The sequence below is a fragment of the Acinonyx jubatus genome, chromosome B4 (genome assembly GCF_027475565.1).
Source record: "Acinonyx jubatus isolate Ajub_Pintada_27869175 chromosome B4, VMU_Ajub_asm_v1.0, whole genome shotgun sequence".
NCBI classification, from domain to species: domain Eukaryota; kingdom Metazoa; phylum Chordata; class Mammalia; order Carnivora; family Felidae; genus Acinonyx; species Acinonyx jubatus.
In genome coordinates, this window is record NC_069387.1 from 134378587 (window position 1) to 134404076 (window position 25490).

At 59.7% G+C, this 25490-nt stretch overlaps 1 protein-coding gene across 5 annotated transcripts; it reads left to right on the top strand.

Moving 5' to 3' along the window:
• The first annotated feature begins 854 nt into the window (after positions 1-854).
• On the top strand, positions 855-24473 carry PARVG (parvin gamma). Of its 5 annotated transcripts, none has more exons than XM_053199480.1 (13): positions 855-1305; positions 3145-3239; positions 5713-5777; positions 7546-7648; positions 8337-8477; positions 9387-9502; positions 11434-11489; positions 12790-12812; positions 16320-16378; positions 16573-16641; positions 18720-18821; positions 23650-23722; positions 24173-24473. In XM_053199480.1, exons 2-13 carry the CDS (start codon positions 3161-3163, stop codon positions 24280-24282), a joined length of 996 nt encoding a protein of 331 aa, XP_053055455.1. In that variant the 5' UTR covers positions 855-1305; positions 3145-3160; the 3' UTR covers positions 24283-24473. The 5 variants fall into 5 exon arrangements, with proteins under 5 accessions (XP_053055455.1, XP_053055454.1, XP_053055456.1 ...); XM_053199479.1 differs by lacking the exon at positions 855-1305 and adding an exon at positions 1306-1443; XM_053199481.1 differs by lacking the exons at positions 855-1305; positions 23650-23722; positions 24173-24473 and adding exons at positions 1306-1443; positions 23463-23643.
• Positions 24474-25490: the final 1017 nt, after the last annotated feature.

Sequence of the window (25490 nt, forward strand, 5' to 3'; positions counted from 1 at the left end):
TCTCCCTCGCTTTCCACGGTGGGAACGTCCCTCCAGTTTCCCTCCCTAAAGAGCCACCTTCCTTCATCCAGGTTCGGTTGCCTGTAACTGGGGCCGCTGTAGTTGCTCGAGGCAGAAAGGAATCGAACGCAGGAAATGAGGTGACCCCAGAGCCACGGGAAGGCTGGCGCGGCAGGCTGGGGACAGACCCCCACGGAGGATGCTTCGAACTGCACCGTGGTGCCGGCCGTCCCCGCCGTGACCAGGAGGCTGCTGAGTGGCTGCTGCCCCGCGGTTTCAATTTCGAGCCGGATACTTTCCGTCCGCCTCTCCAGATGCCTCTCCAGCGTTTTCCGCGCTGGCCTCGCGGACTGCGTCCGTGCGCTGCCTTGCCTCTGGCTTCTGTTTGGACTTGGCCAGTGGGAGGCCCCGGCAGGAGGGAGCGTGGGGGAGAGTGAGCGAGGTTGGGGGGTTTGTACTCCAGGGCCGCCCCTCTGCGGGGCCACCGGGGTCGGAGGGCCCCTCTACCACACCCCTGGCTGGCGGATCTCTCTCTCTGGGCTATGGTGTCCACTCTGGCCTCTGCCCCGTCGGGCCCTGGGGTCGTGATAACTTGCTTATGTCGCTAGTCTTGGGCTGTGGCACTGTCTCTTCTGTGTTCCCTTAACCCGGCCCCGGCAGGCGCTTTGTCCAACACGCTTCAGTTTCCCTGCGTGGATGGGCCATCTCTGCCGGGACGTGGCAGTGCACCTGGCCCGGGAAGCAGGGGACGCAGGGCCACGCCGTGCCCGCCACACCTGCCCCAGCAAAGCGTGCAGCTGCCCGTCCCCACCATGCTGCAAACTGCCTCTGCCTCTTAGGCTGGGACCTCTGTGAGCAGCGACAATAGTACCTGCCTCGGAGGCGGGTTCCAGTAAACTTAAAGCCCTTAAGGGGCGCCTGGGTGGCTCAGTCCACTGAGCGTCGGACTTCAGCTCAGGTCGTGATCTCACGGCTCATGAGTTCGCCAGCTCCCTGTGGCGGGGAGGTGGGGGTCCCTGGCCTCAGTGGCTGGCTTGGCTGGTGCTGCCACTTGGAGATGGGGAGACCATGAGGGACTGCTGGGGTTGTGAGGCGGGGAGGGGAGAGGGAGAGAGGGAAGAAATGGCAGCGTTGCGTCTCCTGCGAGGCATCTGAGGGCCCGGAGGTGTGGCTGGGTGGTTGGCGCTCAGGGGGCAGAGCTTTCCGTCGGGGCCGTGGAGGCACCAGGCCCTGAGGCCCAGCGAGGAGGAAGCTCCCTGCAGACGCAGCCCAGCAGGCCCTGCGGAAGCCGCAGGCCCGGAGGAAGTGAGCAGCGTGGGGGGTGGGGGGTGGGGGGACCCTGCCCTCCCCCGGCCCCTCCAGCCCCCAGGGTAGGAACTTACTTTTCTCTGGAAGCCGGTGATCACGATTTGAGCTCCACGGCCTTCATTTCATGGCAGCCAGGTGAGTCTCAGCTCCCGGGAGCCCTGGGCTCGGGGCTCTCTGCCCGTCTGTAATGTTCAGGAGCGAGAGGGCACAGAGGGAGGGCTCCGGGGGTGGGGGCTTGTGGCGGCCGACCCCAGAGAACACACCCTTAGCTGAGGGAGGGACTCGGACCAAGCAAAGCCCTGAGCCCCTGTGCACCACCCCCCCCCCCCCCAGCCACCCACGCGTAGAGAGGTGCATTTCCTCCCTCCAGGGGCTGGACAGGCAGAAGGCACGATCCCACCTCCCGGTAGCCAGGTGGACAGTCTCCCTTTCTCCACGCCATCTCCCCTGAGCGTCATCCGGCGTGGGGGGGGGGGGGGGCGGGGAGAAAGGCCACCCCGTTTCAGATGAAGAAACTGAGGCCCAGGGCGGGGAGGGGCTGCCGGGGGAGGGGAGATACCCTGAACAGATGAACAGAGCTGGGGCAGACACCCCCCGTGTCCGCTCCACTGCCTTCAGTGAGCTCTGAGTCCAGCCCTGTCTTGTAAAGACCTTTAGGACCAGGAAGGGAGGGGATTCGCCCAAAGTCATGTAGGGTGAGGAAGAGCAAGCCTGGAACCCGGGCCTCCTCCTAACCGCCAGGCAGGGCTCTTTCCTCTTCTCCGGCCACGTCCCTCGAGCCGAATCCTGTCCAGAAGGAGGCTTGGGAATTCAGGGGGCAGGACCGGTCCCACAGCTGTGGTCTCCCCCATCCTCTGTTCGGGATGGGGCCTCAGAGGTTCCCCGCGGGCCGGCTGCTAGGGCGATGGGGTGGCCCCTGCCAGTGTCCCCATCTTGCCACAGCTCTGGGTCCCGCTGCTGTAGCCAGGTTTCCCCGGTGGGGGGGGGGGGAGGGGGAGGGCTGGAGCTGCCCCCCATTCTGCGGCCCCCCTGTCTTTTTGGGGCCCGAAACGCTGAGGAAACGTGGGGGGCCGAAGAGGAGGGCAAAGCTGCTGGCTGAGCAGGAGAGGAAGTGAGCCCTGGGGCAACAGGAAGGAGGCTGGGCTGGCTTCTCCAGGGGCCCCGTCCCGCATGGGGTGAGCCCGGCCCCTGCCCAGAAGGAGCACACGAAGGGGGCCGCACACACCCCTCACATGCCGGCCTCTCCCATGCCGACGTGCGCAGTGAGGCCCCCAAAGCGCAGAGAGGCTGAGCCCGCCGAGCCCCACCGTGGACAGCCTCATTCCGCGTCGGGCCAGGCGGGGCCAGGCCGCCCCCCGAGAGCCAGGCCCCCGTGGAGTGGCAGCCGAGCCTGGGGGATGCCGCCATGCCAGCGTGGTCCCCGCGTCGGAAGGCTGGTGGTGCCACTCCGTGCCCACCTGTCTCGGCCTCAGGGACCTGGAAGGGACAGATCCGGTGCCCCCCTCGCCCTGCCCCCGCGGGAACTCAGGCACCGTAGATGTCACCCGTCAGTGGATTCGCCTCAGCCAGCCCTGCCATACGCCCACCCCGGGCATCCCTCTGGAGCTTAACCCCAGGGTTTCCCGGATCTTGACAAGCCCTCAGCCACTGGCCTCCCTCCACCCCTGCGTCCCGCCAGAATGGGCCCCACGGCCTACTTCTCATCAGGGAGGCCCGTCTCCTTGCCTAGGCAGCCCCCGCCCACTCCCCGTGCCTCATGGTCGGGAAGGAACGACGGCCCAGAGCCAGCGTGGGGCTCCTCGGATGGTGATGCCCCCTGTCCCCTGCATCCCCCAGGGCCGGCAAGGCAGAAATGGAGCCGGAATCCTTGTACAACCTGCTGCAGCTCCCGAAGGCAGTGGGCCGGCCGGCGGAGGAGGAGCTCCCACAAGGTGCCGGGCCCAAGTGGGGCTGGGGGTCCGGGCAGGGCGGAGGGGCGGGTCTGCGGGCAGGTCCAGGCCCTGCCTTGCTTCCCAGGTTGTTAACTGAACACCCAATTTGTGCAGCCCCTGCCTATGCCTTCTGCTTTATCCTTGACAACTCCCACCCCCGCTTCTGGAAGCTTTGGCAGGTACCCCCATACCGCTCATAACCACACATCTCGCGTTTGAGGATGACACTGGTAACGCGATATTAACTGCTCCTACGTGCTGTGCACGTCCTACAAGCTGCACCTCGTTTATTGCTCTGAGGGTAGGCGTTCCTGCCTCCCTTGTATGCGCGAGGCAACTGAGGCCCAGTGAATAGCAGTGGCAGGTGACTCCGTTCACGCGGTGGAGCTGGGGTTGGGAACCCAAGGAGGGGAGCCCCAGCATTCAGGTTCCCCTCCCGCCATGCCCTACTGGCAGATATCTGCAGAGATCCGACTTGGCGGGGGATGGGGGTTATCGATCTGCTTCCTTCACTCGTGTGGGTCCCTTTAAATAGTGGGTGGGCACAAGGGCGCCTGGGTGACTCGGACTTTGGCTCAGGTCACGATGTCCGTGCGTTCAAGCCCCGTGTTGGGCTCTGTGCTGATAGCTCAGAGCCTAAAGCCTGCTTTGGATTCCGTGTCCCCCTCTCTCTGCCCCCCCTCTCAAATATAAATAAACATGAAAAAAATTTTTTTCATGTTTATTTATATTTGAGAGAGACAGAGACAGAATGCGAGTGGGTTGGGGCAGAGAGAGAGGGAGGCACGGAATCCGAAGCAGGCTCCTCCAGGCTCTGAGCTGTCAGCCCAGAGCCCGATGCGGGGCTCAAATTCACGAACCGCGAGATCATGACCTGAGCCGAAGTCAGAGGCTCAACTGACTGAGCCACCCAGGCGCCCCCCAAAATTTTTTTAAAAAGTGGGTGGGCATAGGATGGGGCAATTCAATGGGTGTGGGTCCCCCTTTTAGCAAGTCCGTTTTCTGAGCTCGGGGAGTTTGTGGCCACTGCCCCTGAAACCTCCCTTCCCAAGGAGATGTTTGGAAAGGACAACGCAGGTACCCAAAGCTGTCAATCCCCCTGTTACAGAAAAGAGGCGAATCAGGAAGCCAGCCAAATGTCCCGCTCAGCAAGGGCGTTAAGTGAACTCAGTAGAATTTATGGAACCTTTAAGACATAAATATGATGACGGAGGAAAAGTGTGATGTAGTTGAAATGTAAGAGCAGAATGCAACTTGAGCTAGACCCTGTGAATACAGCCTGAATTTTAAGATGGGCGATGTGGCCGAGAGACCCCGGAGCAGCGAGCGAGACCCGGGGGGCCGGGCGGGCATTGCCCAGAGTCGAGAAGCTGACTTCCTTCACTGCCTGGTGCTCTCTGTTTATAGATGGTTTAACGCTGGAAAGCATCGCGAGCAAAACTGCTGTTAGCGGTGGGGCTTGGTTATTTGAAAAAATATTTATTTTTTGTTTTGCAGTGGATTTAGAAATACTCAAAGTACTGGCAGGCGCAGCTGGAACATGGGATGATTCAGAGCGGCAGGAAACCTGCTCCAGGAAGGAGCTGGCGGGGGGTGGGGGTGGGGTATCGCCGGAGGCTTTCACCCACCCACCCACCCACCCACTCCCCACACATCGGTCCAGAGACTTCCCCGGGCCCAGCATGTTAGATATCCCCGCCTCTTGTCAGGAGATACGGGGCCGGGGAGAACTTGAAGGTTTTCAGATCATCTAGGAAAAGTCTCCAGCCGCGTCGTGGGAAGACAGAGGCATTGCATTTTGTGAACCTGGGCAAGGCAGTGCCCCCCGTGCTGACTCAGTTTCCCCCATGTTCATCGAGACTAGATCCTCTCGGCCTTGCCATTTGTGGGTGCTGCGAGTCTAAGGCATCGGGAAGCTGCTGACAAGAGGGTCAGCCAGGGTGGTCTCGGCATCCTGCCCGTGCCAGGGAGCCAGACAGACTGGGGTGAAATCCGCCGTGGCCCCCTGGTGCCCGGCCCCTGGGCTCGTGCGAGCCCCTCTGCTTAAGTACGTGGGTAGAATTGCCAGATAAAACACAGGACACCCAGTTAACATTTGAATTTGAGGCAGGAAACAGTTTTCCAGGCAAACTGTGTCCCCAAAATATATTGGTGTGCCTGAGGATGAGCTGGTGCTCATGAGGGGAACCAGAGGGAAGGGCATTTGGGGGGTGGCTGGAACAGCACGGGCAAAGAAAGAGGTGTGGAGGACGAGGCGTGTCTGGGAGGACCAAGTCTCTTTAGATGTTTGATGCTCAGGGTGTGTGTGCGTGTGTGTGTGTGTGCACACGTGTGTATCAGTGACCGTGTCTGTGGATCTGTGTGGGCGCGCGTGTGATGCAGCGGGACCCAATTCCCCGGGTGTCGAGGTGCCAGGCTGCCCAGCCCCCCCGCAGGGATCCCACACGCATGTCATGCTCGCCTCTGCTTCCAGGAGAAAAGAAGAAGTACCTGCCACCCACCTCGCGGGGGGACCCCAAATTTGGAGAGCTGCAGAAGGTACAGCTCCTTCCGCGGTCTCCCCCCCCCCCCCCCCCCCCGCTTTCTCTGGGGGCAGTCTTTCCGTCCCCTTGGGGCGGGGTCTGTCCCGCTCCTCCCCTCTCTGACCTCCGCCTGGCGGGTGGTGACCCTGCAGGTCCCCGGGAGACCTGTTGAATGGCTACGTGAGGGAACATTTATTGAGCACCGACTGCGTGCCTTTACGTAGATGATCCCCACAAGCCTCACGACGGTTGAGAGGGATCGGGCGTCCTGAATCCCATGGAGTGAGTAGGAGGCTCAGAGGGGTGATCTGGCCTGTGGGGGACACAAGGCCGGCCAGCAGAGTTTGACCCAGGCCCCAAAGCTTGTGCACTTGCCCCTGCTTGGCTGCCCACTGCAGTGGAGAGCTGGCAAAAGGGGCAGAACGGGGGGGAGGGGGTGAGTCACCCGGGCCCCCCGCGTCTCTCCTTGGCTGGGAGGCTGCCGCTGCACCTGCTGGACCAGCTCGGTATAGGCAGGTTCAGGCCTCCGTTTTCGTCTGCCTCATTGCTCCAGTCTCCACGTGGCCTTTCTGGTGCCTCCTCCAGGGAGGCCTCCTGGCCTGCACCACCTTCCATCCCCCCAGACTGTGGCCGTTTTCCCGTCCCTTCCTCTCTCCCTCCCGTTCCCTGGCTCCCTCCATCCCACCTTCCCCACCGTCAGGCACTGGGACCCGAGTAGAACCAGCGAGGCCCTTCCTGGAAACCTGACGGGGTGCCGACACGTCCTAGTTGGGGCTCCTCCTGGAGCTTACCCTGAGAAGGATTTGGGTGCAGGGAGTGAGCCAGGAGAAAGGAAAGCAAGTGGGCGGGCCCCTCCGGGAGCAGGTGCAGAGACGGAGTAGCTGAGAGGTTGGCTCCCAAGTCCGGAGTAGCCGGTGCTGCTCCCTTAAAGGCACGGGGCTCTGCTTCCTGTGCTCCCGGCCTGTTGAACCCAGGCGGGGACGGACGCCCTGGCAGAGGTGCAGAGGGGAGCAGGGGTGTGCTCCTCAGTCGTTGAGTCTGGGGGATCAGGCGGGACCCCAGCAGCCCCTGTGTGGGTGTCCTGGGGCTGGTGCCACCGAGTACCATGAGCAAGGTGGCTTAAAGCAAGGGGAGTTGAAGGTCTCCCAGCCCGTAGGCCGGAAGTCCTCAGTCGAGGTGTGGGCAGCGTGGGTCCCTCCCGGAGGTTCCGAGAGGGAACCCATCCCAGCCTCTTGCCCGGCGTCAGGCGGCTCCGGTGACCCTTGGCGCCCCTTGGCGCCTAGACTCGCCACTCGGGTCTCTGCCTCCCTTGTCACGGGGCCTCCTCTGTGTTTCCAAAGTCACGTCCCTCCTCTCCTTCTGGGCTCTCCCCAGAAGTGCCTACTTAGATCCAGATTTCTCCCAACAGCCTCTTCAGGGCAATTCAGGCCTTTCCTGTCGAGGGCCTTCAAAACTCTTCCCATTATCCAGTTCCACGGCCACCTCCCCACTCTCAGGTACTTGTTGTGGTGGCCTTCTGGGACCAGCACCTTGCACAGGACAAACAGCACCCCCGCCTCCCCCCACCCCGGGCCCAGATTCCTGCTGAAGAGAAGCAGAGGGTCTTTGGGAAGTCACACTGACAGGGCAGGGAGGGCTTCCCAGAGGAGGTGACGTTTGACCTGGCCTTGAAGGTTGGTATAGGAGCTGGCAGGTGGGAGGAGGGCCTTGCAGGTCAGAGCTGAGCCAGGTGGGGGACCCGGTGAGGAGTGGTCCCGGGTCAGCCATCCCCTTGGGGTCTTCAGGTGCTGATGGAGTGGATCAATGCCAAGCTCCTCCCGGAGCACATCGTGGTCCGCAGCCTGGAGGAGGACATATTTGATGGGCTCATCTTGCACCACCTTTTCCGTAAGCGGCTGCTCCCAGAGTACATGGGCCTGGGCCCCAGCACCTCCGCCCCCCCCCCCCAGCCTGGCCCCTTCAGGCCCCAGGGGTGGACTCCTCAACAGCCCCCCCTCCCCGTCACCGTTGTGATGTCGGGTTTGGTCTGCGCACCTGCCTTCTGCCCACAAAGCTGTGAGGTCCCAGAGGGCAGGGGTATGCCCAATTCTGGTCCTCGGCAGACCTGGGGCCTGGCTCAATAGCGCCCTTTGTGGGACCCTTGGTAGTTGGACAGAACGATCTTGCCAGCCCCTTCCGGAGCACCTGCCAAGGAGCAGGTGTGGTTAATCCTCAGAAAAACCCTATCCTCTTACTATCCCCATTCTATGGATGAGGAAAATGAGGCTCGGAGGGGCCTCGTCACTTGTCCAGCATCTTGCAGTGGGGAAGGCGGGGGGGGGGGGGTCAGGGTCTGAGCTTAGGAGTCTAGGCCACCCTGCCTTGCGAAAAGGAAGTGCACGTAGCTGAGCAGAAGGCTAAGGTCAAGGTGAGGTGGGCCAGTGGAGGGCGGCTCGGAGGGCCGGGGCTCGCTCGGGTCACAGGGCTTTTGGCGGTGGAGGGGAGCCTGGGGGGGGCACGGTCCTCACCCCTCCCTCCCTGTCCTGCCTCTCCCCCCGACTCCCTCCTGGGCCCTCTCCCGCTCTCCTGCCCTCAGAGATGCTGACCGGGCTCCGGCTGGACGTGGAGGAGATGGCTCTCACGGTCCCCAACCAGAGGCGCAAGCTGGAGGCCGTCCTGGAGGCAGTTAACCGCAGCCTGCGGGCAGAAGATCAGCCGCTCAAGTGGAGCGTGGACGGTATGTGGGGCCCCGGCTGGGGCGGGGTCCCCGGGAGGGCGGGGGAGCCTGGGTCCCTGTGCAGCACCGGCCTCTTGTTTCCTCTGCCCCTGGGGTGGGGGCACCCTGGGGGCTTCCGGGGAGCCTCCCGTGCAAAGTCGTGCACCCCGTCGAAGGCCAAGAGCCCTACACGCTTCTGCGCCCCGGAGGTGTCACCGCAGCAAAGCCCGCGGCCGTGTAACGGCATAAACGCGGTCAATGAGGCCCCTAGTGTTTGAGTTCCAAGCACCACGAGCTCCCACGTATCTCGTCAGATGGGTGCTACCGGTCTCGTTTCGTTAATTGATTTAAGCTCTACCCGCGGTGCTTGCTTGGAGCGAATGGGAGGGAGCAAAGCCCCCACTCTGATCTCCACCCCCTCCCCCATCTTCCAGATGAGAAAACTGAGGCTGAAGGGGTTGAGTGCCTTCTCCGAGATTGGGAGGTGGTGATGTAACAGTTTTCAAGCCGAGTTTTTGTTGGGTTGCGTGCCTTCACCGCTGCATTTAACGTCCCGCTTTCAACAACTGATGGGCGTAACGTTGGCCCTGAATTAAGCCACACTCATCTGAAGCCAACAGTTTCTTGCACTGGGGCCCCCACTGTAGGGCCTCGAGCGGCTCAAAATTGTAAAGGGTGGCTGTCTCTGTGTCGAAAGCCCCGTCTACTTGGGGAATTGTGCCCGTGGGCTGTATTCGCAGAGCAGGGTGATGAGAGCACAGGGTGGCTATTTTGGGTTCCGAATAAGTATCTCCAGCCCTCTGCCTTCCAGGAGGCTGGAGGCAGATCTCCTTGGTCTTCAGAGGGTTGTTGGCACAATATGGAGCCCTCCGTGTGGCCCCAGGTATCGGTGGCCCCTTCCGCTCTGACCTGTGCCCCCTCCCCTCCCAGCCATCTTCAACAAGGACCTGCTGGCCACCTTGCATCTCCTCGTGGCCCTGGCCAAGCGCTTCCAGCCCGACCTGCCCCTCCCGACCAATGTCCAGGTGGAGGTGATCACCATGGAGGTACGGGGCTGGGTGCTGGGAGGACCCCTGTGTACAGGCTGAGCATCTTGGGTCCATGTCACCGTACCCTGGATTAGGGGGTGCTGCGTGGGGAGGGGCTGAGCCAGGATGTTTTCTTAGGAGCCTCAAGATATATCACATCCCTCCAGGACTGCAGAGGGGCCTGGGCTGGAGCTGTGGGTGGAGATATTGAGAGTCCGTGGTGGCAGGGGGCCTAGGGTCACATGGTCACATGGTCACATGGGCCATTAGTGGTCATCTATCTGTTCATGGCCTTTCAGAAGCCTTCATAGTTTTGGCCCCCAGGCCACTGCGGTGTTGTCCCTCATTCACCAACGATGGCTGTGACCGTGCAAGGGAGCCTTCTCATTTCTCCACCTGCAGGGTCCCCTTGCTCTAGCATACGCACAACTGGTGCTGAAGTTCATGTCCCCGGAGCCCATGGCTTCTCCCTCAGGCAGAGTCTGAGCATCACAAACGGGGCCCCCACCTTCTCCTGCTCCCCGTTACTCCCTCCCCCAACTTCTGAGTGCCTGATGAGCCAGGGGGCTTCCCGTCTTGGAGCTTACGTTTCACTCAGATGAAATCATTCTTACTTCTTTCAAAACCGTTGATTAAAATTCTCCACTAAGCAGTGTCATGACTTTGTTCATACTTCTTATATAAATCAGAGGTGACTTCATTCCTTCATTCCTTCACTCATTCACTTATTCATTAATCCATCCACCTACCTATCCACTCATCCATTTACCCATCCATCCATCCATCCATCCATCCAACCATCCATCCAACCATCCATCCACACACTCATCCATCCATCCATCCATCCACCCAACCATCCATCCATCCATCCAACCATCCATCCATCCATCCAACCATCCATCCATCCATCCAACCATCCATCCATCCAACCATCCAACATCCATCCATCCATCCAACATCCATCCATCCATCCATCCAACCATCCATCCATCCAACCATCCAACATCCTTCCATCCATCCATCCAACCATCCATCCATCCAACCATCCAACATCCATCCATCCATCCAACCATCCATCCATCCAACCATCCATCCATCCATCCATCCATCCAACCATCCATCCATCCACCCATCCATCCATCCAACCATCCATCCATCCATTCATCCACCTGTCCATCCATCCAACCGTCCATCCATCCAACCGTCCATCCATCCATCCGTCCATCCATCCATCCACCCATCCAACCATCCATCCATCCATCCATCCATCCATCCATCCATCCACCCATCCATCCATCCAACCATCCATCCATCCAACCATCCATCCATCCACCCATCCACCCATCCACCCATCCACCCACCCATCCATCCAACCATCCATCCATCCATCCATCCATTCATCCACCTGTCCATCCATCCAACCGTCCATCCATCCAACCGTCCATCCAACCATCCATCCAACCATCCATCCAACCATCCATCCACCCATCCATCCATCCACCCATCCATCCACCCATCCATCCATCCATCCACCCATCCATCCAACCATCCATCCATCCACCCATCCATCCATCCATCCAACCATCCATCCATCCATCCATCCAACCATCCAACCATCTATGCATCCAGTCATTATTCATTTGTCATTCAGATCAACACATGTTTATTGACTCCCTGTGAGCCAGGGACTGAGTGAGACTCTGGGGATATCTGGGGAACAAGACAGACATTGTCCCCATCCTCATGGGGCCCAAGGCTCATGAGCAAGAAAGACAATTGAGCCAGGCCACAGTGATGAGCACCGTCCAGGAGCTGCCCCGAGGAGGGAAAGAGGTAGAGTGAGCTGGGTTCTGGGGCTGCGCTGGCCACTACAGTCTTTTAGTGGCTGCTGGCGTGGGTCCCTGAGTTTTCTGGGATTACTCAATTTCTTCCCTGTTTTTCTTTCTTAGAGCACCAAAAGTGGTCTGAAGTCGGAGAAGTCGATGGAACAGCTCACTGAATGCAGGTGAGGGAAGAGTCAGGGCTTGCAGCACAGGCCGAGCTATAATTATTTGGGGAATGGGTAACAGGGCCTGAAGCTGGGGACAGAGCTGCCCGCCCTTTGTGGGAGGGACCCTCACATCTCGCCAGCTTCCTCTCAGCCCCCAGAGGGCCTCGCTGACCCCTCAGCCCTGCCGGGCGCCTTTCCATCTTGCTGTGCCTCGCAGGGCATGGCCCTGGCTGTTAGGCATGACCCCCCCCCCCCCGCCCCCTGCCAGCTCGTTTGTCCTCTGCACAAAAGCAAGCAGAGTTGGGGACAGAAGGGGCTGTGGCTCCCAGTCATGAGGTCACACTATAGCCATTGTGGGCCAGGAGGAATCTAGACCTGGGGTCACAGGACCCTGATGCCATGTCGCTTCCCAGAGCCTGGTGGCCGAGGGCTGGAGCCAAGGGCACCAAACACCAGCATTTATAGAGCACCTAGTGTGTGCGGGGCGGGAGGCTCTGTCCTTGGGTGTCCACGACAGCCAGCTGCTTACCTTTCGTGCGTCTGGACAAGCAGGTTGCTCGGCTAATGGGCTCTTCCCTCTGCCCTCCTGGAAGTAAAGCCTGGCTCTCTGTTTCAGGCTGCCCTCTCTACCCTGCACAGCCCAGTCCCCTGTTGAGGGCCTTGGTTGCAGGGCCCACCCGGCCCTCCTGGGACAGCTTGACCCGCTTTGGGCCCAGAACCTTGCTTCGAAGGGGTGTGGCTGGGGTGGAAAATTTGACACAAGGTGGAAGACAAACCATTCAGAACAAGAGAAACAGAGTGAAAGAAGCCAGACGCAGAAAAGAGCGTGATTTCATTACACGGGCTCCCAGAATAGGCTAAACCAGTTCACGGCGGGAGGAATCAGGGCAGGGGTGATCTTTGGTGGGGGGGGGAGCGGGGGCGGGGGAGAGCACATGGGGGTGCCGGGGAGGGTCTGTATCTTGTTGGGTGCTGATCACACAGGTGCGTGCATATGGAAAAACACATGCGCCTTAATCGTACAATTTGTGTGCTTTATTGTATGACACCGCCCACCCGAACTAAAACAACCACAGAAATGACAAAATCCAGACATAACTAGGTGTGGAAGCCTCCAGGGTGGGGTCTGGGCCTCTTTCTGCCCGCGCCCTGTGCAAGGGCCCTGCCTGCTTACGAACTGCAGGGAAGAAGGGAGCTCGCCCGTTTCTCTGTCAACCTTGCTAGTGCTGAGTCTTGTTGTAGTAAGAAACTACAGGTCTGAGGATATTTTTTAACCACGTGTTTACCTTTCTCCCCCCTGCAATTGTCCCTTTAGCACAGACAAGGACCCAGCTACCAGTGAGTACTTTTCCCACCGGGTGTGTGTTAAAACAGACGGGAGGATGAAGGGTCACTTGCTGGGTGTTCTCTGCTCTTGCCTCTGCCCCCCGCTACTTGTATCTCGAGCCTTCTTCTGCTCCGTTTGCCCCTTCTTCTCTCCGTCAGTCCGTCCCAGGATCGGGCTGTTTCCTCTCACGATACTGCTCAAACCACAGGGAGAGGTTTACAGTTCCCGCCGGTGGTCATGGTGGAGTTGTTATGAACGTGTGGGCTCTGAAGCCACATGGCCCGGGTTCAGACACTAACGTGTCCTCTTGTTAGCCATGTGAACTTGGGCAAGTGACGTAACCTGTCTGTGTCTCAGCTTTCTCATCTGTAAAATGAGATTAATAACGGCACTCACCTCTTGGACTGGTGAGGAGGGTTAAAAGATGATTTGTGAATGTGTTTAGCCCGGAGTGGGTGCCCCATAGTGACTGTGCAGTGGTGTGGCCACTTCTTTTGTGACAGACATCTTCCCCTATTGAGGGATTGGTCCATCCATTTCTTCTTTCATTCATTCACTCAGTTGGCCTAGTCGGCTGTTCATCCATCCATCCATCCACCTACCCACCCACCAATGTATCCTTCCATCCATCCATCCATTCACCAATCCACCTGTCCATCCACCCACCCAACCACCAATCCATCCATCCATCCATCCATCCATCCACCCACCCACCAATCCATCCATCCATCCATCCATCCATCCATCCATCCACCTACCCACCCACCAATGTATCCTTCCATCCATCCATCCATTCACCAATCCATCTGTCCATCCATCCATCCATCCATCCACCTACCCACCCACCAATCTATCCATCCATCCATCCATCCACCAATTCATCTGTCCATCCACCCACCCAACCACCAATCCATCCATCCATCCATCCATCCATCCATCCATCTACCCATCCATCTACCCACCCACCAATCTATCCATCCATCCATCCATCCATCCATCCATCCATCCACCTACCCACCCACCAATGTATTCTTCCATCCATCCACCCATTCACCAATCCATCTGTCCATCCATCCATCCATCCACCCACCCACCCACCAATCTATCCATCCATCCATCCATTCACCAATCCATCTGTCCATTCACCCACCCAACCACCAATCCATCCATCCATCCATCCATCCATCCATCCATCTATCCATCCACCCACCCACCCACCAATCTATCCATCCATCCATCCATCCACCCACCCACCCACCAATCTATCCATCCATCCATCCATTCACCAATCCATCTGTCCATCCACCCACCCAACCACCAATCCACCCACCAATCTATCCATCCATCCATCCATCCACCTACCCACCCACCAATCTATCCATCCATCTATCCATTCACCAATCCACCTGTCCATCCACCCACCCAACCACCAATCCACCCACCAATCTATCCATCCATCCATCCATCCATCCATCCATCCATCCATCCACCTACCCACCCACTAATGTATTCTTCCATCCATCCATCCATTCACCAATCCATCTGTCCATCCATCCATCCATCCACCCACCCACCCACCAATCTATCCATCCATCCATCCATCCATTCACCAATCCATCTGTCCATCCACCCACCCAACCACCAATCCATCCACCAATCCATCCATCCATCCATCCATCCATCCGTCCATCCGTCCATTCACCAATCCATCTGTCCATCCACCCACCCAACCACCAATCTATCCATCCATCCGTCCATTCACCAATCCATCCATCTATCCACCAATCTATTTGGCCATCCATACACCAGTCCACATCATCCACCCACCCACCCACCCACCAAATTACCCATCCGTCCACCCACCCACCAATCCATCTGTCCCCACACACTCCCACCAGTCCATCCACCATCCATCCATCCTAACATGATTTTCCCTGAACCCTCCCCACTTAGAACACAGATCTGTATGGGCAGGGGGTTCCATGAGGGGTGCTTCACCTGAAAAGGTGGAAATAATGACCTTTGAGGGGCTTCTGAGAACAGGCTGAAGGAAGATGAGTGGGAGAAGGAAGGGAAAGGGAGGTGCAGGGAGGCTGGCCAACGTGTGTGTGTGTGTGTGTGTGTGTGTGTGTGTGCAGGGCAGCATGAGGACATGGGGTGTTGCTCGGGGGGCAGTGTTTGTCAGGGGGCAGCATGAGGGTGGGTCACATGGTGAGGGGAAAGGAGCCAGGCCTCCCCACCACCCCGTCTAGCACATTCGTGCTGTTCTGGCTCATGTCAACCGAGCACACATTTGCCTCCCCACTTCCTGGCTCCTTCAGAGACCCGATTTCCCTGGCCACCCAGGCCAAGGGGTCCGAAGGGACTGGTGTCTCCACCATGTTTCCTGGTGCGTGATGCTATCTGGTGCTACCTTTTCCCTTCACTAATGAGAGAACCGAGGCACAGAGAGGTGAAGTGACTTGCTCAGAGTTGCACAGCTGCTGAGCATCAGCATCTGAAGGTAAATCCTTCTAGCCAGCTTGGGCACTCGGTGCCCGAGGACCCATCTTCCCTGGGGAGATGTGTTGGCTGCACATATGAGGAGGGCTGCTTGTGGGAAAAGGGCATTTGGCTGAGGACTCGGGTGTCTGAGGCGGGACGAGGCCCGGGGCTGCCAAGATGCCCCCCTTTGTTCCTAAACCAGGCAGGCGTGACTCAGCTGCTGAGGGTGCTGGCCTTTGGCACGACGCGGGGCTCCGTGCCCTCATTCTGCCAATCCAGGAATGCGGGGGAGGAGATGCGCGGGCCAAGTGTCTGTGTGGGGCTGGGCCCTGCTCGGTCACCTACGGCAGCTGCATGGGCTTCGTGGGCCTGCGGGTGGGGGGGGGGGGATGGGGACGAAGGAGAGAAGCTTTCCAGGGGGAGGAGCGGTGGCTGAGCAGACGCACAGGCATCCACGGCAGAAAGGATGACCTTTTTTTGTTTTGTTTTGTTTTTAAAGTTTTGTTTATTTATTTAGAAAGAGAGAGAACACGAGTAGGGGAAGGGCAGAGAGAGAGGGAGAGAGAGAATCCCAAGCAGGCTCTGAGCTGTCAGTGTGGAACCCGATGTGGGGCTCGAACTCACGAACCGTGAGATCATGACCTGAGCCAAGACTCGGATGGGTAACCGATGGAGCCACCCGGGTGCCCCAAGATGAAGTTTATCGAGGTCCTACTGTGTGCCCAGCCACCGAGCCAAGTGCGTTATCTGGTACCAAATCTCATCTTTGTGAAAACCCCTTCTAGTAGGTATGATCAGCCATGATGTGCAGATGAGGAAACCAAGGGCCAGAGAGGGCAGGCGACTCCCCCTGGGCTACACGGCCAGGGGCGCAGGGACAAAGACGCAGGCCCATGTTTTAATTCGAGAACCGTTGCGATGACACTACATCTCTCTGCGGACTGGGTATTCTGAGAAACTTTTATGGAAATGCGTCCCTGTTTGGCGCAAGGATAATAGCATCGTAATGAGGCGTTTATTGGATCTGTCTGCAGAGGACGTCTTTGATGAATTATTTAAACTGGCTCCAGAGAAAGTGAACGCTGTGAAAGAGGTAAGAGAGATCAAAGCTCCCACTCTCCCGCCCATCTGCCTCGTGTCCTGGGGGGTGCAGGGGAAGGGGCAAGGCCCTCGCTCCTCACCTGCTGTGCTTCGGGCGCCATGCGGGGGCCTTTCTGTCCCCCGCCCCAAAGCGGGAGGCGGAAAACCTGAGCCCCGGGCCCGACGTCCGTGCTCTTCCTTGTGTAGGCCATTGTGAACTTTGTCAACCAGAAGCTGGATCGCCTGGGCCTGTCTGTGCAGAATCTGGACACCCAGGTAGGGTCTCAGGTGCAGGGTCCCCGGGTAGGGAAAGGTCACGGGGTGCAGGCGGGGAAGAGGGTCCTGCGGGACACGGGGAGCCTCGATCCACCCCCGTGGGGCCTGTGATGTGTCACCTCTTGGAGACCTGGCGCCTCTCCGATGGCGGACGTAGCTGGTAGGTAGGCAGTCTCACCCACCAGGGACACCGTGGGGATCTCGTGAGGCAGGGACCGTGGGTGCGTTTTACGCAGGGGCTCATCTATGCCGTGGGAGCTCTCCTGGTGTGATTGCGTCTGCTCACGGCTTTGAGCTACCTGCCGGGCGTTGTCTTAGGTTCCACCACAGCCCTGGATCTGTGGGCCCCCCGGTTGCTCGGCCCCCGGGGCTGACCTACACCTAGTCCCCGCGTGGGGCAGGAGCCGGGTCTTGCATGGTCGGCATCGGCATTCTGCGGGGGGCCACGGTTTTCCGTGAGGATGCTGTGCCCCTGCGATACTCGCTCAGCACGGAGGGGAGCAGGGAAGCCGACGGGCTGATCGCCGGCGCGGGGCCTTCTGGCGGTGATGGAGCCCCCTGGACACCAGACACATCAACCCGCCGTGGCGGGGTCGGCGCTGGGCCACCCGGGTTCTGCTCACGCGCCACGGTGGCGGTGGGGGAGGGAGGCGGAAGTCAGGTCTGGTCCCTGGTCGACCGAATGACTTGTGGTGACTTCAGCCAGACGTGCTGACTTCTCAGACACACCCTGACGTTAGCCAGAGACGGATGGGGTGTGATCTGCTCCCGTGCCTGGTTTCTAAAGCCAGTAAAGCCCTCACTATGTGCCAGGCTCTGCGCAAAGTGCTTTATACCTACAAACTCATTGACTCCCCCTGACAGTCCCTGAGGTGGGAACAGATACTGCCCCGTTTTATACAGGAGGACGCTAAGACACAGAGATGTTAATTAACTCGCCCAAGGTCACACAGTGATAGAGCAGAAGACCTGGGATTCGAACCCAGGGTGCCGAGGCCACAGTGTGTCCTCATCACCGTGTCACATGGTGGCCACGTGAGAAGCCTGTGTGTCATGTGGCACGGTGACGTGGCAGGGCGGACATATGAGGCTCGGAAGCCAGGTGGACACGTGTGGCCCCTGGGCTTCAAGGACACCTCCTCCACATTGTCTGCACGGCCTTGGTTCGGACTTCTGTGGACCTCGGACCCCTCTTCTTTTAAAACGAGGGTAAGGATACGAGCCTCGTGGACCTGGGAGTAAATGTACAAGACAAGCAGCCCCTGGAGTTGACTCCGCTCCCTGACACGCTGTGGACACGCAGTAGACGACGAATTGGGGGTTTCGGTGTCGTTCATGTGGGTGCAAACAGGATGATCCTGTGGACTTCCACTTCACCTGTTTTATCTCTCTCTTCCTCGATGAAATCATGGCGCTTGGAAAATATTGGCTTGGGTGACGATGATGCGTAGAGACTGTCGGACAAAGGGGTAGTCGAAGCCTCTGGTATTTCGGGGATATCACGGGGGCACATCAGCAGGAAAGATTTCAGGCCAAACTCATAACGGCGAAACAGACCTCTTAGGAGGGAATTCTGTTAAGGACGTCGAGCTCGAGTGGTGGTTTTCCCTCCAACATCCAGTCTTGCGTCTGGTATCTTTGAAGAGATTGAGTAGGTTGATATGAGCTTACGATATGCGGGTGGCGGGCGACGCTTTGTCCCTGAGCGTACAGACAGCGCAGACGGAAATATTAATGTGGCGGCCAGCGACACGAGCCCGCCGTGCTGTGGAATGATGTTACGCTCGACTCCGTTTTCTCCTGTGCCTCTGTCGCTCGCGGAGCGGGGTGTGGTTTCAAAGGCAACATCCGGCTATTTCCCAGCTAATGGAAAGACAGCTTATTTTATTGGGCGTGTGCTTTGCGCCAGGCAGTGGATAACTGCTTCCTCCCTGCCGCCGCCCATGTTTACAACACGCGGCAAGGTCGGGGGTGTCGTCCTTGAGTCGCAGAAAGGCAGCCTCCCGCAGCGCCACTCTGCCCGCCGAAGGCGGTGCGGGACCCGTGCGGCCTCTGCCCCCCGTGCTTCTCCTTTGCAGTTTGCAGACGGGGTCCTCTTACTCTTGCTGATTGGACAACTGGAAGGCTTCTTCCTGCACTTGAAGGAGTTCTACCTCACTCCCACCTCTCCTGCGGAAATGGTGAGTTCTCCAGAGGTTTCCTTGAGGGTCTGTTCCTGAATGGACAGACCTGTGAAATTGACAATACCAGGCTCCCTATTCACTTCCAGGTGAAGTGAAGCATGGAGGGGAAGTTTGGTCATCCACGTGTCTACGCATCCATTCACCCATCCATTCAATTCATTCACCCATTCACCTGCCTGGCCATCCCTTCATCTGCCTATTTATCTTCTCATCCATCCACTCATCCATCCATCCATCCACCCAACCATCCATCCATCCATCCACACACTCATCCATCCATCCATCCATCCATCCACACACTCATCCATCCATCCATCCACCATCCATCCATCCAATCCATCCATCCAACCATCCCATCCATCCAACCATCCATCCAACCATCCATCCATCCATCCATCCATCCATCCATCACATCCAATCCATCCATACTCCATCCTCCATCCATCCATCCATCCATCATCCACCCACTCATCCATCCATCCATTCCACCCAACCATCCATCCATCCATCCACATACTCATCCATCTATCCATCCATCCATCCACACACTCATCCAACCATCCATCCACCCAACCATCCATCCATCCATCCACATACTCATCCATCTATCCATCCATCCATCCACACACTCATCCAACCATCCATCCACCCGACCATCCATCCATCCATCCACATACTCATCCATCTATCCATCCATCCATCCACACACTCATCCAACCATCCATCCACCCAACCATCCATCCATCCAACCATCCATCCATCCATCCATCCATCCAACCATCCATCCATCCAACCATCCATCCATCCAACCATCCATCCATCCACCCATCCATCCATCCATCCAACCAGCCAGCCAGCCAGCCATCCACCCTCGCACCAATCCATTGACTTGCCTATTTGCTTATCTGCCAGTTCATCCACTCACTCACCTGCCTGGCCATCCCTTCATCTGCCTATTTATCTGCTCATCCATCCACCCACCCACCCATTCATCCATCCCAAGGAAGGATTTCCGTCCCCTTTGGCACGGCTGCGTTGCTGGGGAGGGTGAGAGCCATGGTTCCGGGGTTGGATCAGACCTCGTGACCTGCCTGGGGTGGGGGTGGGGGGCTGCTGGGTTCCATCCTGGCTTGGCCGCCCCCCCCCCCCACACCCTGGTCCCTTCCTCCAGGCCCCTCCCTACACATCCACAGCCCCGTCCGTCCGTGTCCCACCGACTCCTGGTCTCAGCGTCACAGCCTACCCGCAGCCCGGTTCTCTCGCGTCTCCAGGCCTTTTGCCCAGATGGCTCCTCTGCCTACCCTGCCTCCCACTTCATTCCCACCTGCTTAGCTGGGCTGTCGGCTCCGACCACGGTCGTGGCTCATCCAGGCTCCTCGGTGTCCCATAGGCCCCCGAACCACAGCCGTGCTCACATCCTACTTCTGGCCTCACCTGGCCCTTCACCCCGTTTCATCCCCAGCCCGCACCCCTGCGGGGGGACAGGGCAGGGGTTGTGTCTCCATTCGACAGAGGGGAAAGCTGCGGCCCGGAGAGGCTCTGGGGCTTGCCCAGGACCACTCCGCTGCTCAGTGGCAGGTCTGACATGAGCACTGGCCTTCTGACCCTCAGCCTGCTCTTCTCCCCCTTGCACCACGGAGACACGGTCTTCAGTGGCACGGCCTCCACCTTCCCAGGAGGCAGGAGCGCGCTTGACTGGAAGATTGATTCGGGACTCAGACTCTCAAGGGCTCGGCTCTAGGGTGAGGAGCTAATCGGCTGGAGCCGTGCAGCGTTTGTGGTTCTAGAGGTAGGAGCAGGAACAGTGGGCTCACTGTTTGCCTCCAAAGCCAGAGCCTTCTCCCTGTTTCTGGGGAGTCAGGGTGAGCCCTAAGGGAGGCAGAGGGGGTGTGAGCCTCTCCGTGGCCAAGAGGGAGGCTTGCCCGAAGCTGCTGGAAGGCTCAGGAGGGTCAGAGCCCAGCCGGGGCGGGGGTGTTCGCCCCGCACCCAGAAGGCAGGACACGGAGGCAGGAGAAGGCAGGAGAGCGGGGAGGCGGACGGAGACGTGAGGGCCACACGCAGGCCAGGGAGCCTTGGGAAGGGGCGCAGAACCAAGACCCGGGACGGCACAGGGGTCCCCTCTTTGTTCCTCGGCTGTCGGGCTCCATGGGGACCGGTGTTTTCGCAAGACTGTCATTCCTTTCGGGAAGACGAGCTCTAGGGACGGAAGGAGGGAGGTGACGGTCTGCTCTGCCGAAAGCAACACACCGGTTCCAGGAACCGCGGGCCTCCTCCCACGTTCAATTATTTCTCCCCGGGGGGATTTGAGCGCATCCTCCTGGGTTACAACCTTCCCCCCGCTCCGTGCAACGTGGTGCCTCTGTCACCATCTCACACCGTGCACGGAAGCGAGGTGACGCTTAGGGAGGAGCGCGGGAGACGGATCTGGAGCCTGCGGCAGCTCCGTGGGGCTCGGGTCGAGCACGGGCTTGACAGGTCGAAGCAAGTGTGGTCGTTCTCACAGTGTCGATGGTGGCGGTTCTCAAAGCACAAATTCCATGGGGGCAGGGAGCGGGGGGGGGGTGATTTTGCCCTTGTCGCACAGCCAGCCCACAGTAGGTGCTCACAAATATTTTTTAAATAAGTGAATGGACCAAGTGTTTCCAAAACACTGGTCCCCTGAGGGGCCCCATGACAAGTGGATCCTACGGTCAAATAACTTGGGCAACCACGCGTTGTCTTGAAGGTTTGCGGTACGCCGTAGACAGTCAAGGCTCTGAGAAGTCCCGCAGCGAAGGATTTCCATCGTATTTTTCGCTAACCTTTCCCCAACCCGTTTGGTCACAGACGCCCTTTCCCTCTATGCCCTGGGTCATGCTCTGGGAGACGCCGGTGTGGAGAGTGAGTCCATCAAAGGCAGGGCTGGGAGGCGGGAGAGCACTGTGCCGAGAGTCCAGTCTCAGCCTTTTATTCTGACGCTTACCCTGTGGGCAGCCGGTGACTAGTGTTCGCGATGAGAATGTGGACAACAGCGGCCCTCATTTTTTTCAGAATATTCCGGGCTGGGGGGAATCCCTGGGGACACAGTGACAGCAGCGAGCAATGGAGCCGTGACCTGCTCCCTCTGAGACTTCCTACCTGCGTCTGCACGGCCCCAGTGGTGTGTCCCACCTGCCTGGGGGCCTCGGCACCACTGACAGCCTGGGGCTCCTCCTGACCGGCTACAGCGCCGCCCCTCTCCCACTCTTGCGTCTCGGACCGCCACCCCCCTGCCCGGGTCTCTGTCCATTCTCTGCGGCAACACCTCTCTCCCCGTGGAGAGGGACCCCACAGACGGCCCGCCTTGTCCCCGCACAGCCTGCCGCGACCAGCCACCAGGGAGCGCTCTGCCCCTTGCCCCAGGTTGCAGCGGGAGTCCTGGGGTGGGAGGTGGGGCGGAAGGTTCTCCCCGGCCCCGCCCAGTGTCCTCGGACCAGGACGGGGTGACCCTCGGGAGAGCTCTCTTAGGGGCTTCGAGCGCCCCCCCCCCAAACATGTCCCATCTCCTGGCCCCCGCGGGAGCCCAGACACAGGGAATTTGCAGGGAGGCCCCGGCAGAGGCCAGCCCCCCGCTGTGCCTTCATCGCCCACCTTCAGCTCTTGCTTTGTGGCCTTCGTTCCGTGTCCGTCATCATGTTTGACCCACGTGGCAGCTTTGGGGAGGCAGGCTGGAAGACGCGCTGTGCTCGTTGCAAGAGGAGGGAAACTGAGGCCCAGCCAGGACGGGTGACTTACCTGACCCGTGACCCGTGAGCTGGTGGGGGTCGGGGCACGGACGCCCCGTCCAGGTCACAAGAGTCATCCTACCCAGAGCCACTGGGAGGCCACCGGGCTGGGCCGGCTTCCCCAAGTGGCCTTGCTCGGCTGTTCCTCTGCCCGCTGGGTCTCTAGGCCACCGGTGAGGTTGCCATGGGGACCGTGGGAAGCCGGGGCGGGGATGGGGCCGCATGGCTGGCCGCCAGTCGAGGCCTTCCGGGGCCCACAGTCGCCCTGTCGGGGGCCGAGACCATTGAAGGGAGGGCCTGCTTGAAGTCACAGTGAATGAGGGGTTTAGCTGCCTTCAGACCTGCTTCACCCCACCCCGCACCGTCGCCGTCACCCCACACTGTCTCCTTCTAAGACACCAGGCTGCTGCCCCAGGAAGGGAAGGGACTTTTTGATCATATCGAGGCCCCAGGGAGAAACTAGGCGCGAACAGGGAAATCTCTGCTAACAGAGCGTCTCTTCAGGGCTCCCCAGGGCGCCCCACCCAGCATCCCGGATCGGGACACGGGGGAAATGGTGGGGACCCCGCTCTGCAGGTGCGCAAGGCAGGCCGGGGGAGCCTGGAGGTTGCCCGGCGACCGAGCAGGGGTCTGAGCTCAGGTGGGCCTGGGCAGGGGCACTGCTCCAGCCTCCAGCCTGTTTTGCACGGACATCAGAGTGAGACAGACCTGGTTCTGACGCTCTCCGTCTTGTAAGCTCAGAGGAGCCCCTTGGCCACTCAGAACCTCAGTTTCCCCATCTGTGCGTTGCCCCTGGAACTGAGCTGCTTCTGGTGGCGTCTCCGTTGCCCACAGCATTGGGGCTGCATCAGAAAAGGTCAGGATAAACCCCTGGCTACGTCCCCTCCCTTGGCAGGACTTACCTCTAGACGTCACCTCCCCCAGGAAGCCCTCCCTGACGTCCGGACCAGGTGCCCCTCGCCGTAACTGCCTTTCCCACTCGGGGTGGACTCCTTGAGTGGTGGGTGGGCCTGGTACTTGGGGACCAGCACCTGGGTGGAGGCTCCCTCATTTTGCCAACATCTGGTGGGGTCTTATCACAGCTGCACAATGTCACCCTGGCCCTGGAGCTGCTCAAGGACGAAGGCCTGCTCAGCTACCCCATCAACCCCGAAGGTGAGGCTGCGGCTCGAGGGGGTGCCGCGGTGGCAGGGGACAGCATGTGGCCGTGCGGTCCCCTTGCGTGGCATGGCAGACACCGAGTCTCTTCAGGGACTTCCTATGAGGGGGTGCGGTGCCCACAGCTTCCACCAGCCCCAGTGGGGGAGGGGTCACAGGGAGAGGAGACGGGGGATTGGGGACCCTGGGGCAGGCTGTCCTGACAGGTGTGGGGGGCACCGGGGTGCAGGGGAGGAGCAGGGAGGCAGGGCCACGTGAGGGTCCTGGGACTCAGGCCTGGCGGGACCAGCTGTCCTGTTGGACAGGGATTCCCCACCCCCCGGGTTTAGCACGGAAGTCCCGTGTCCCAGGAAGCCACTCGGTCCCGGGCAACAGTGGGATGGTGGTCACCCCCTCCCCACCCCCGCCTAGGCCTGACCGGCTGTCCTGTTCTCCTCTGCCCTGCAGACATCGTGAACAAGGACCCCAAGAGCACGTTGCGTGTCCTCTACAGCCTGTTTCGCAAGCACAAGCTGAAAGAAAACGCAGACAGCACGCCCCGTGGATCCCCGAATTAACTGTCACTGCCCCCCCCCCAAAGCTGCTTCTCTGAGCCTGCTTGCAGGACCCAAGGGAGGGCCCAAGGGCCACAGAGGGACCTCCCCCACCATACAGCCGGCTGCCCTCTGTTTCCCTGTGTGTCTGTGGCACGCCTGCCCCTTCCCCCCATCCCTGATCCGCGTTTCCATCCGAATATCTTTGAATTCACTAGGCCTGGATCTGTTTTGAACCAACCTCTGGCCTCACTCAGTTTACAGTAACTAAGGTAGTTCTGGGAGGGATTGGGGGAGCCTGCGGTACCCTGGGAAGGACCCTTCAATATGCATAAGTACGAGCTGACCCCCCAAAGCAGTTCCCCTTTCCATGGGGCGGGGCGTGGAAGGTTCTCAGGGTCTCATCTCTGAGGGCATCCGTGGGAGCAGCGAAGAGACCAATGGTGCTGACCTTCACTCGGGCTCCTGGGTCCGACTTTGGGAGCAGAAAGGACTCTCAGGTGTCAGGGCTGAAGGTCGGAGGCCCCAGCCTGCCTCTGTCTCAGCGTGATGGGCCCCGGGATCACCATCCAGAGGCAGGAGTCTCACCTGGCCCCCAAACCAAGCCCCCGAGCCCCTTGGGGGAAGTTAATCCACTTACTTGCCAGGGGAGCCATGACCCAGAGCCACCCCTACAGCTCGATGGTGAGCCTTGCCCGGAAGTCACAAAGGAGAAATCTTTGTGGCTGACGGGTAGGTCGGATGGTCTCCTGGTCTGTCCCCAGGGATGTGCCATCACGTCACGCTGTCTCTGGTGAGAACTGGCCCTTGCTGCCTGTGTTTCTCAAAGAACAAGTCCCTGCAGGGGGGTGGAACGTGGCCGTCCCAGGAGCTGATGTGTGGCGGGAACCAGCCAGGACAAGGCACAGGGGGTGGGGGTCGGGGCTGGCAAGGGGACGACTGAGCTGGGCACCCCCAGGGCTGCCTCTCCCCTGCCCTCCGGCTCCGGGCCCCCGCTGGGTCTGGGGTTTTACCAGTTTGACAGCCTTGGATCTGGGGGCGGGGGTGGGGGGCTTTGGGGTGGGGGGCTTGTGGCGTGTGGGAGGACGTCCCATGGGGTGTGGCATCAGGAGTTTGTGTCTAGGGTGAGACGGTCTCAAGAGGTCTCTCTTCCACCCCACCCCCATCCACCTGCTCCCCTCCCCTCTGGACTCACAGGCGATTAGGTATAGAGGAGTTCGCGAGGGTGGGGC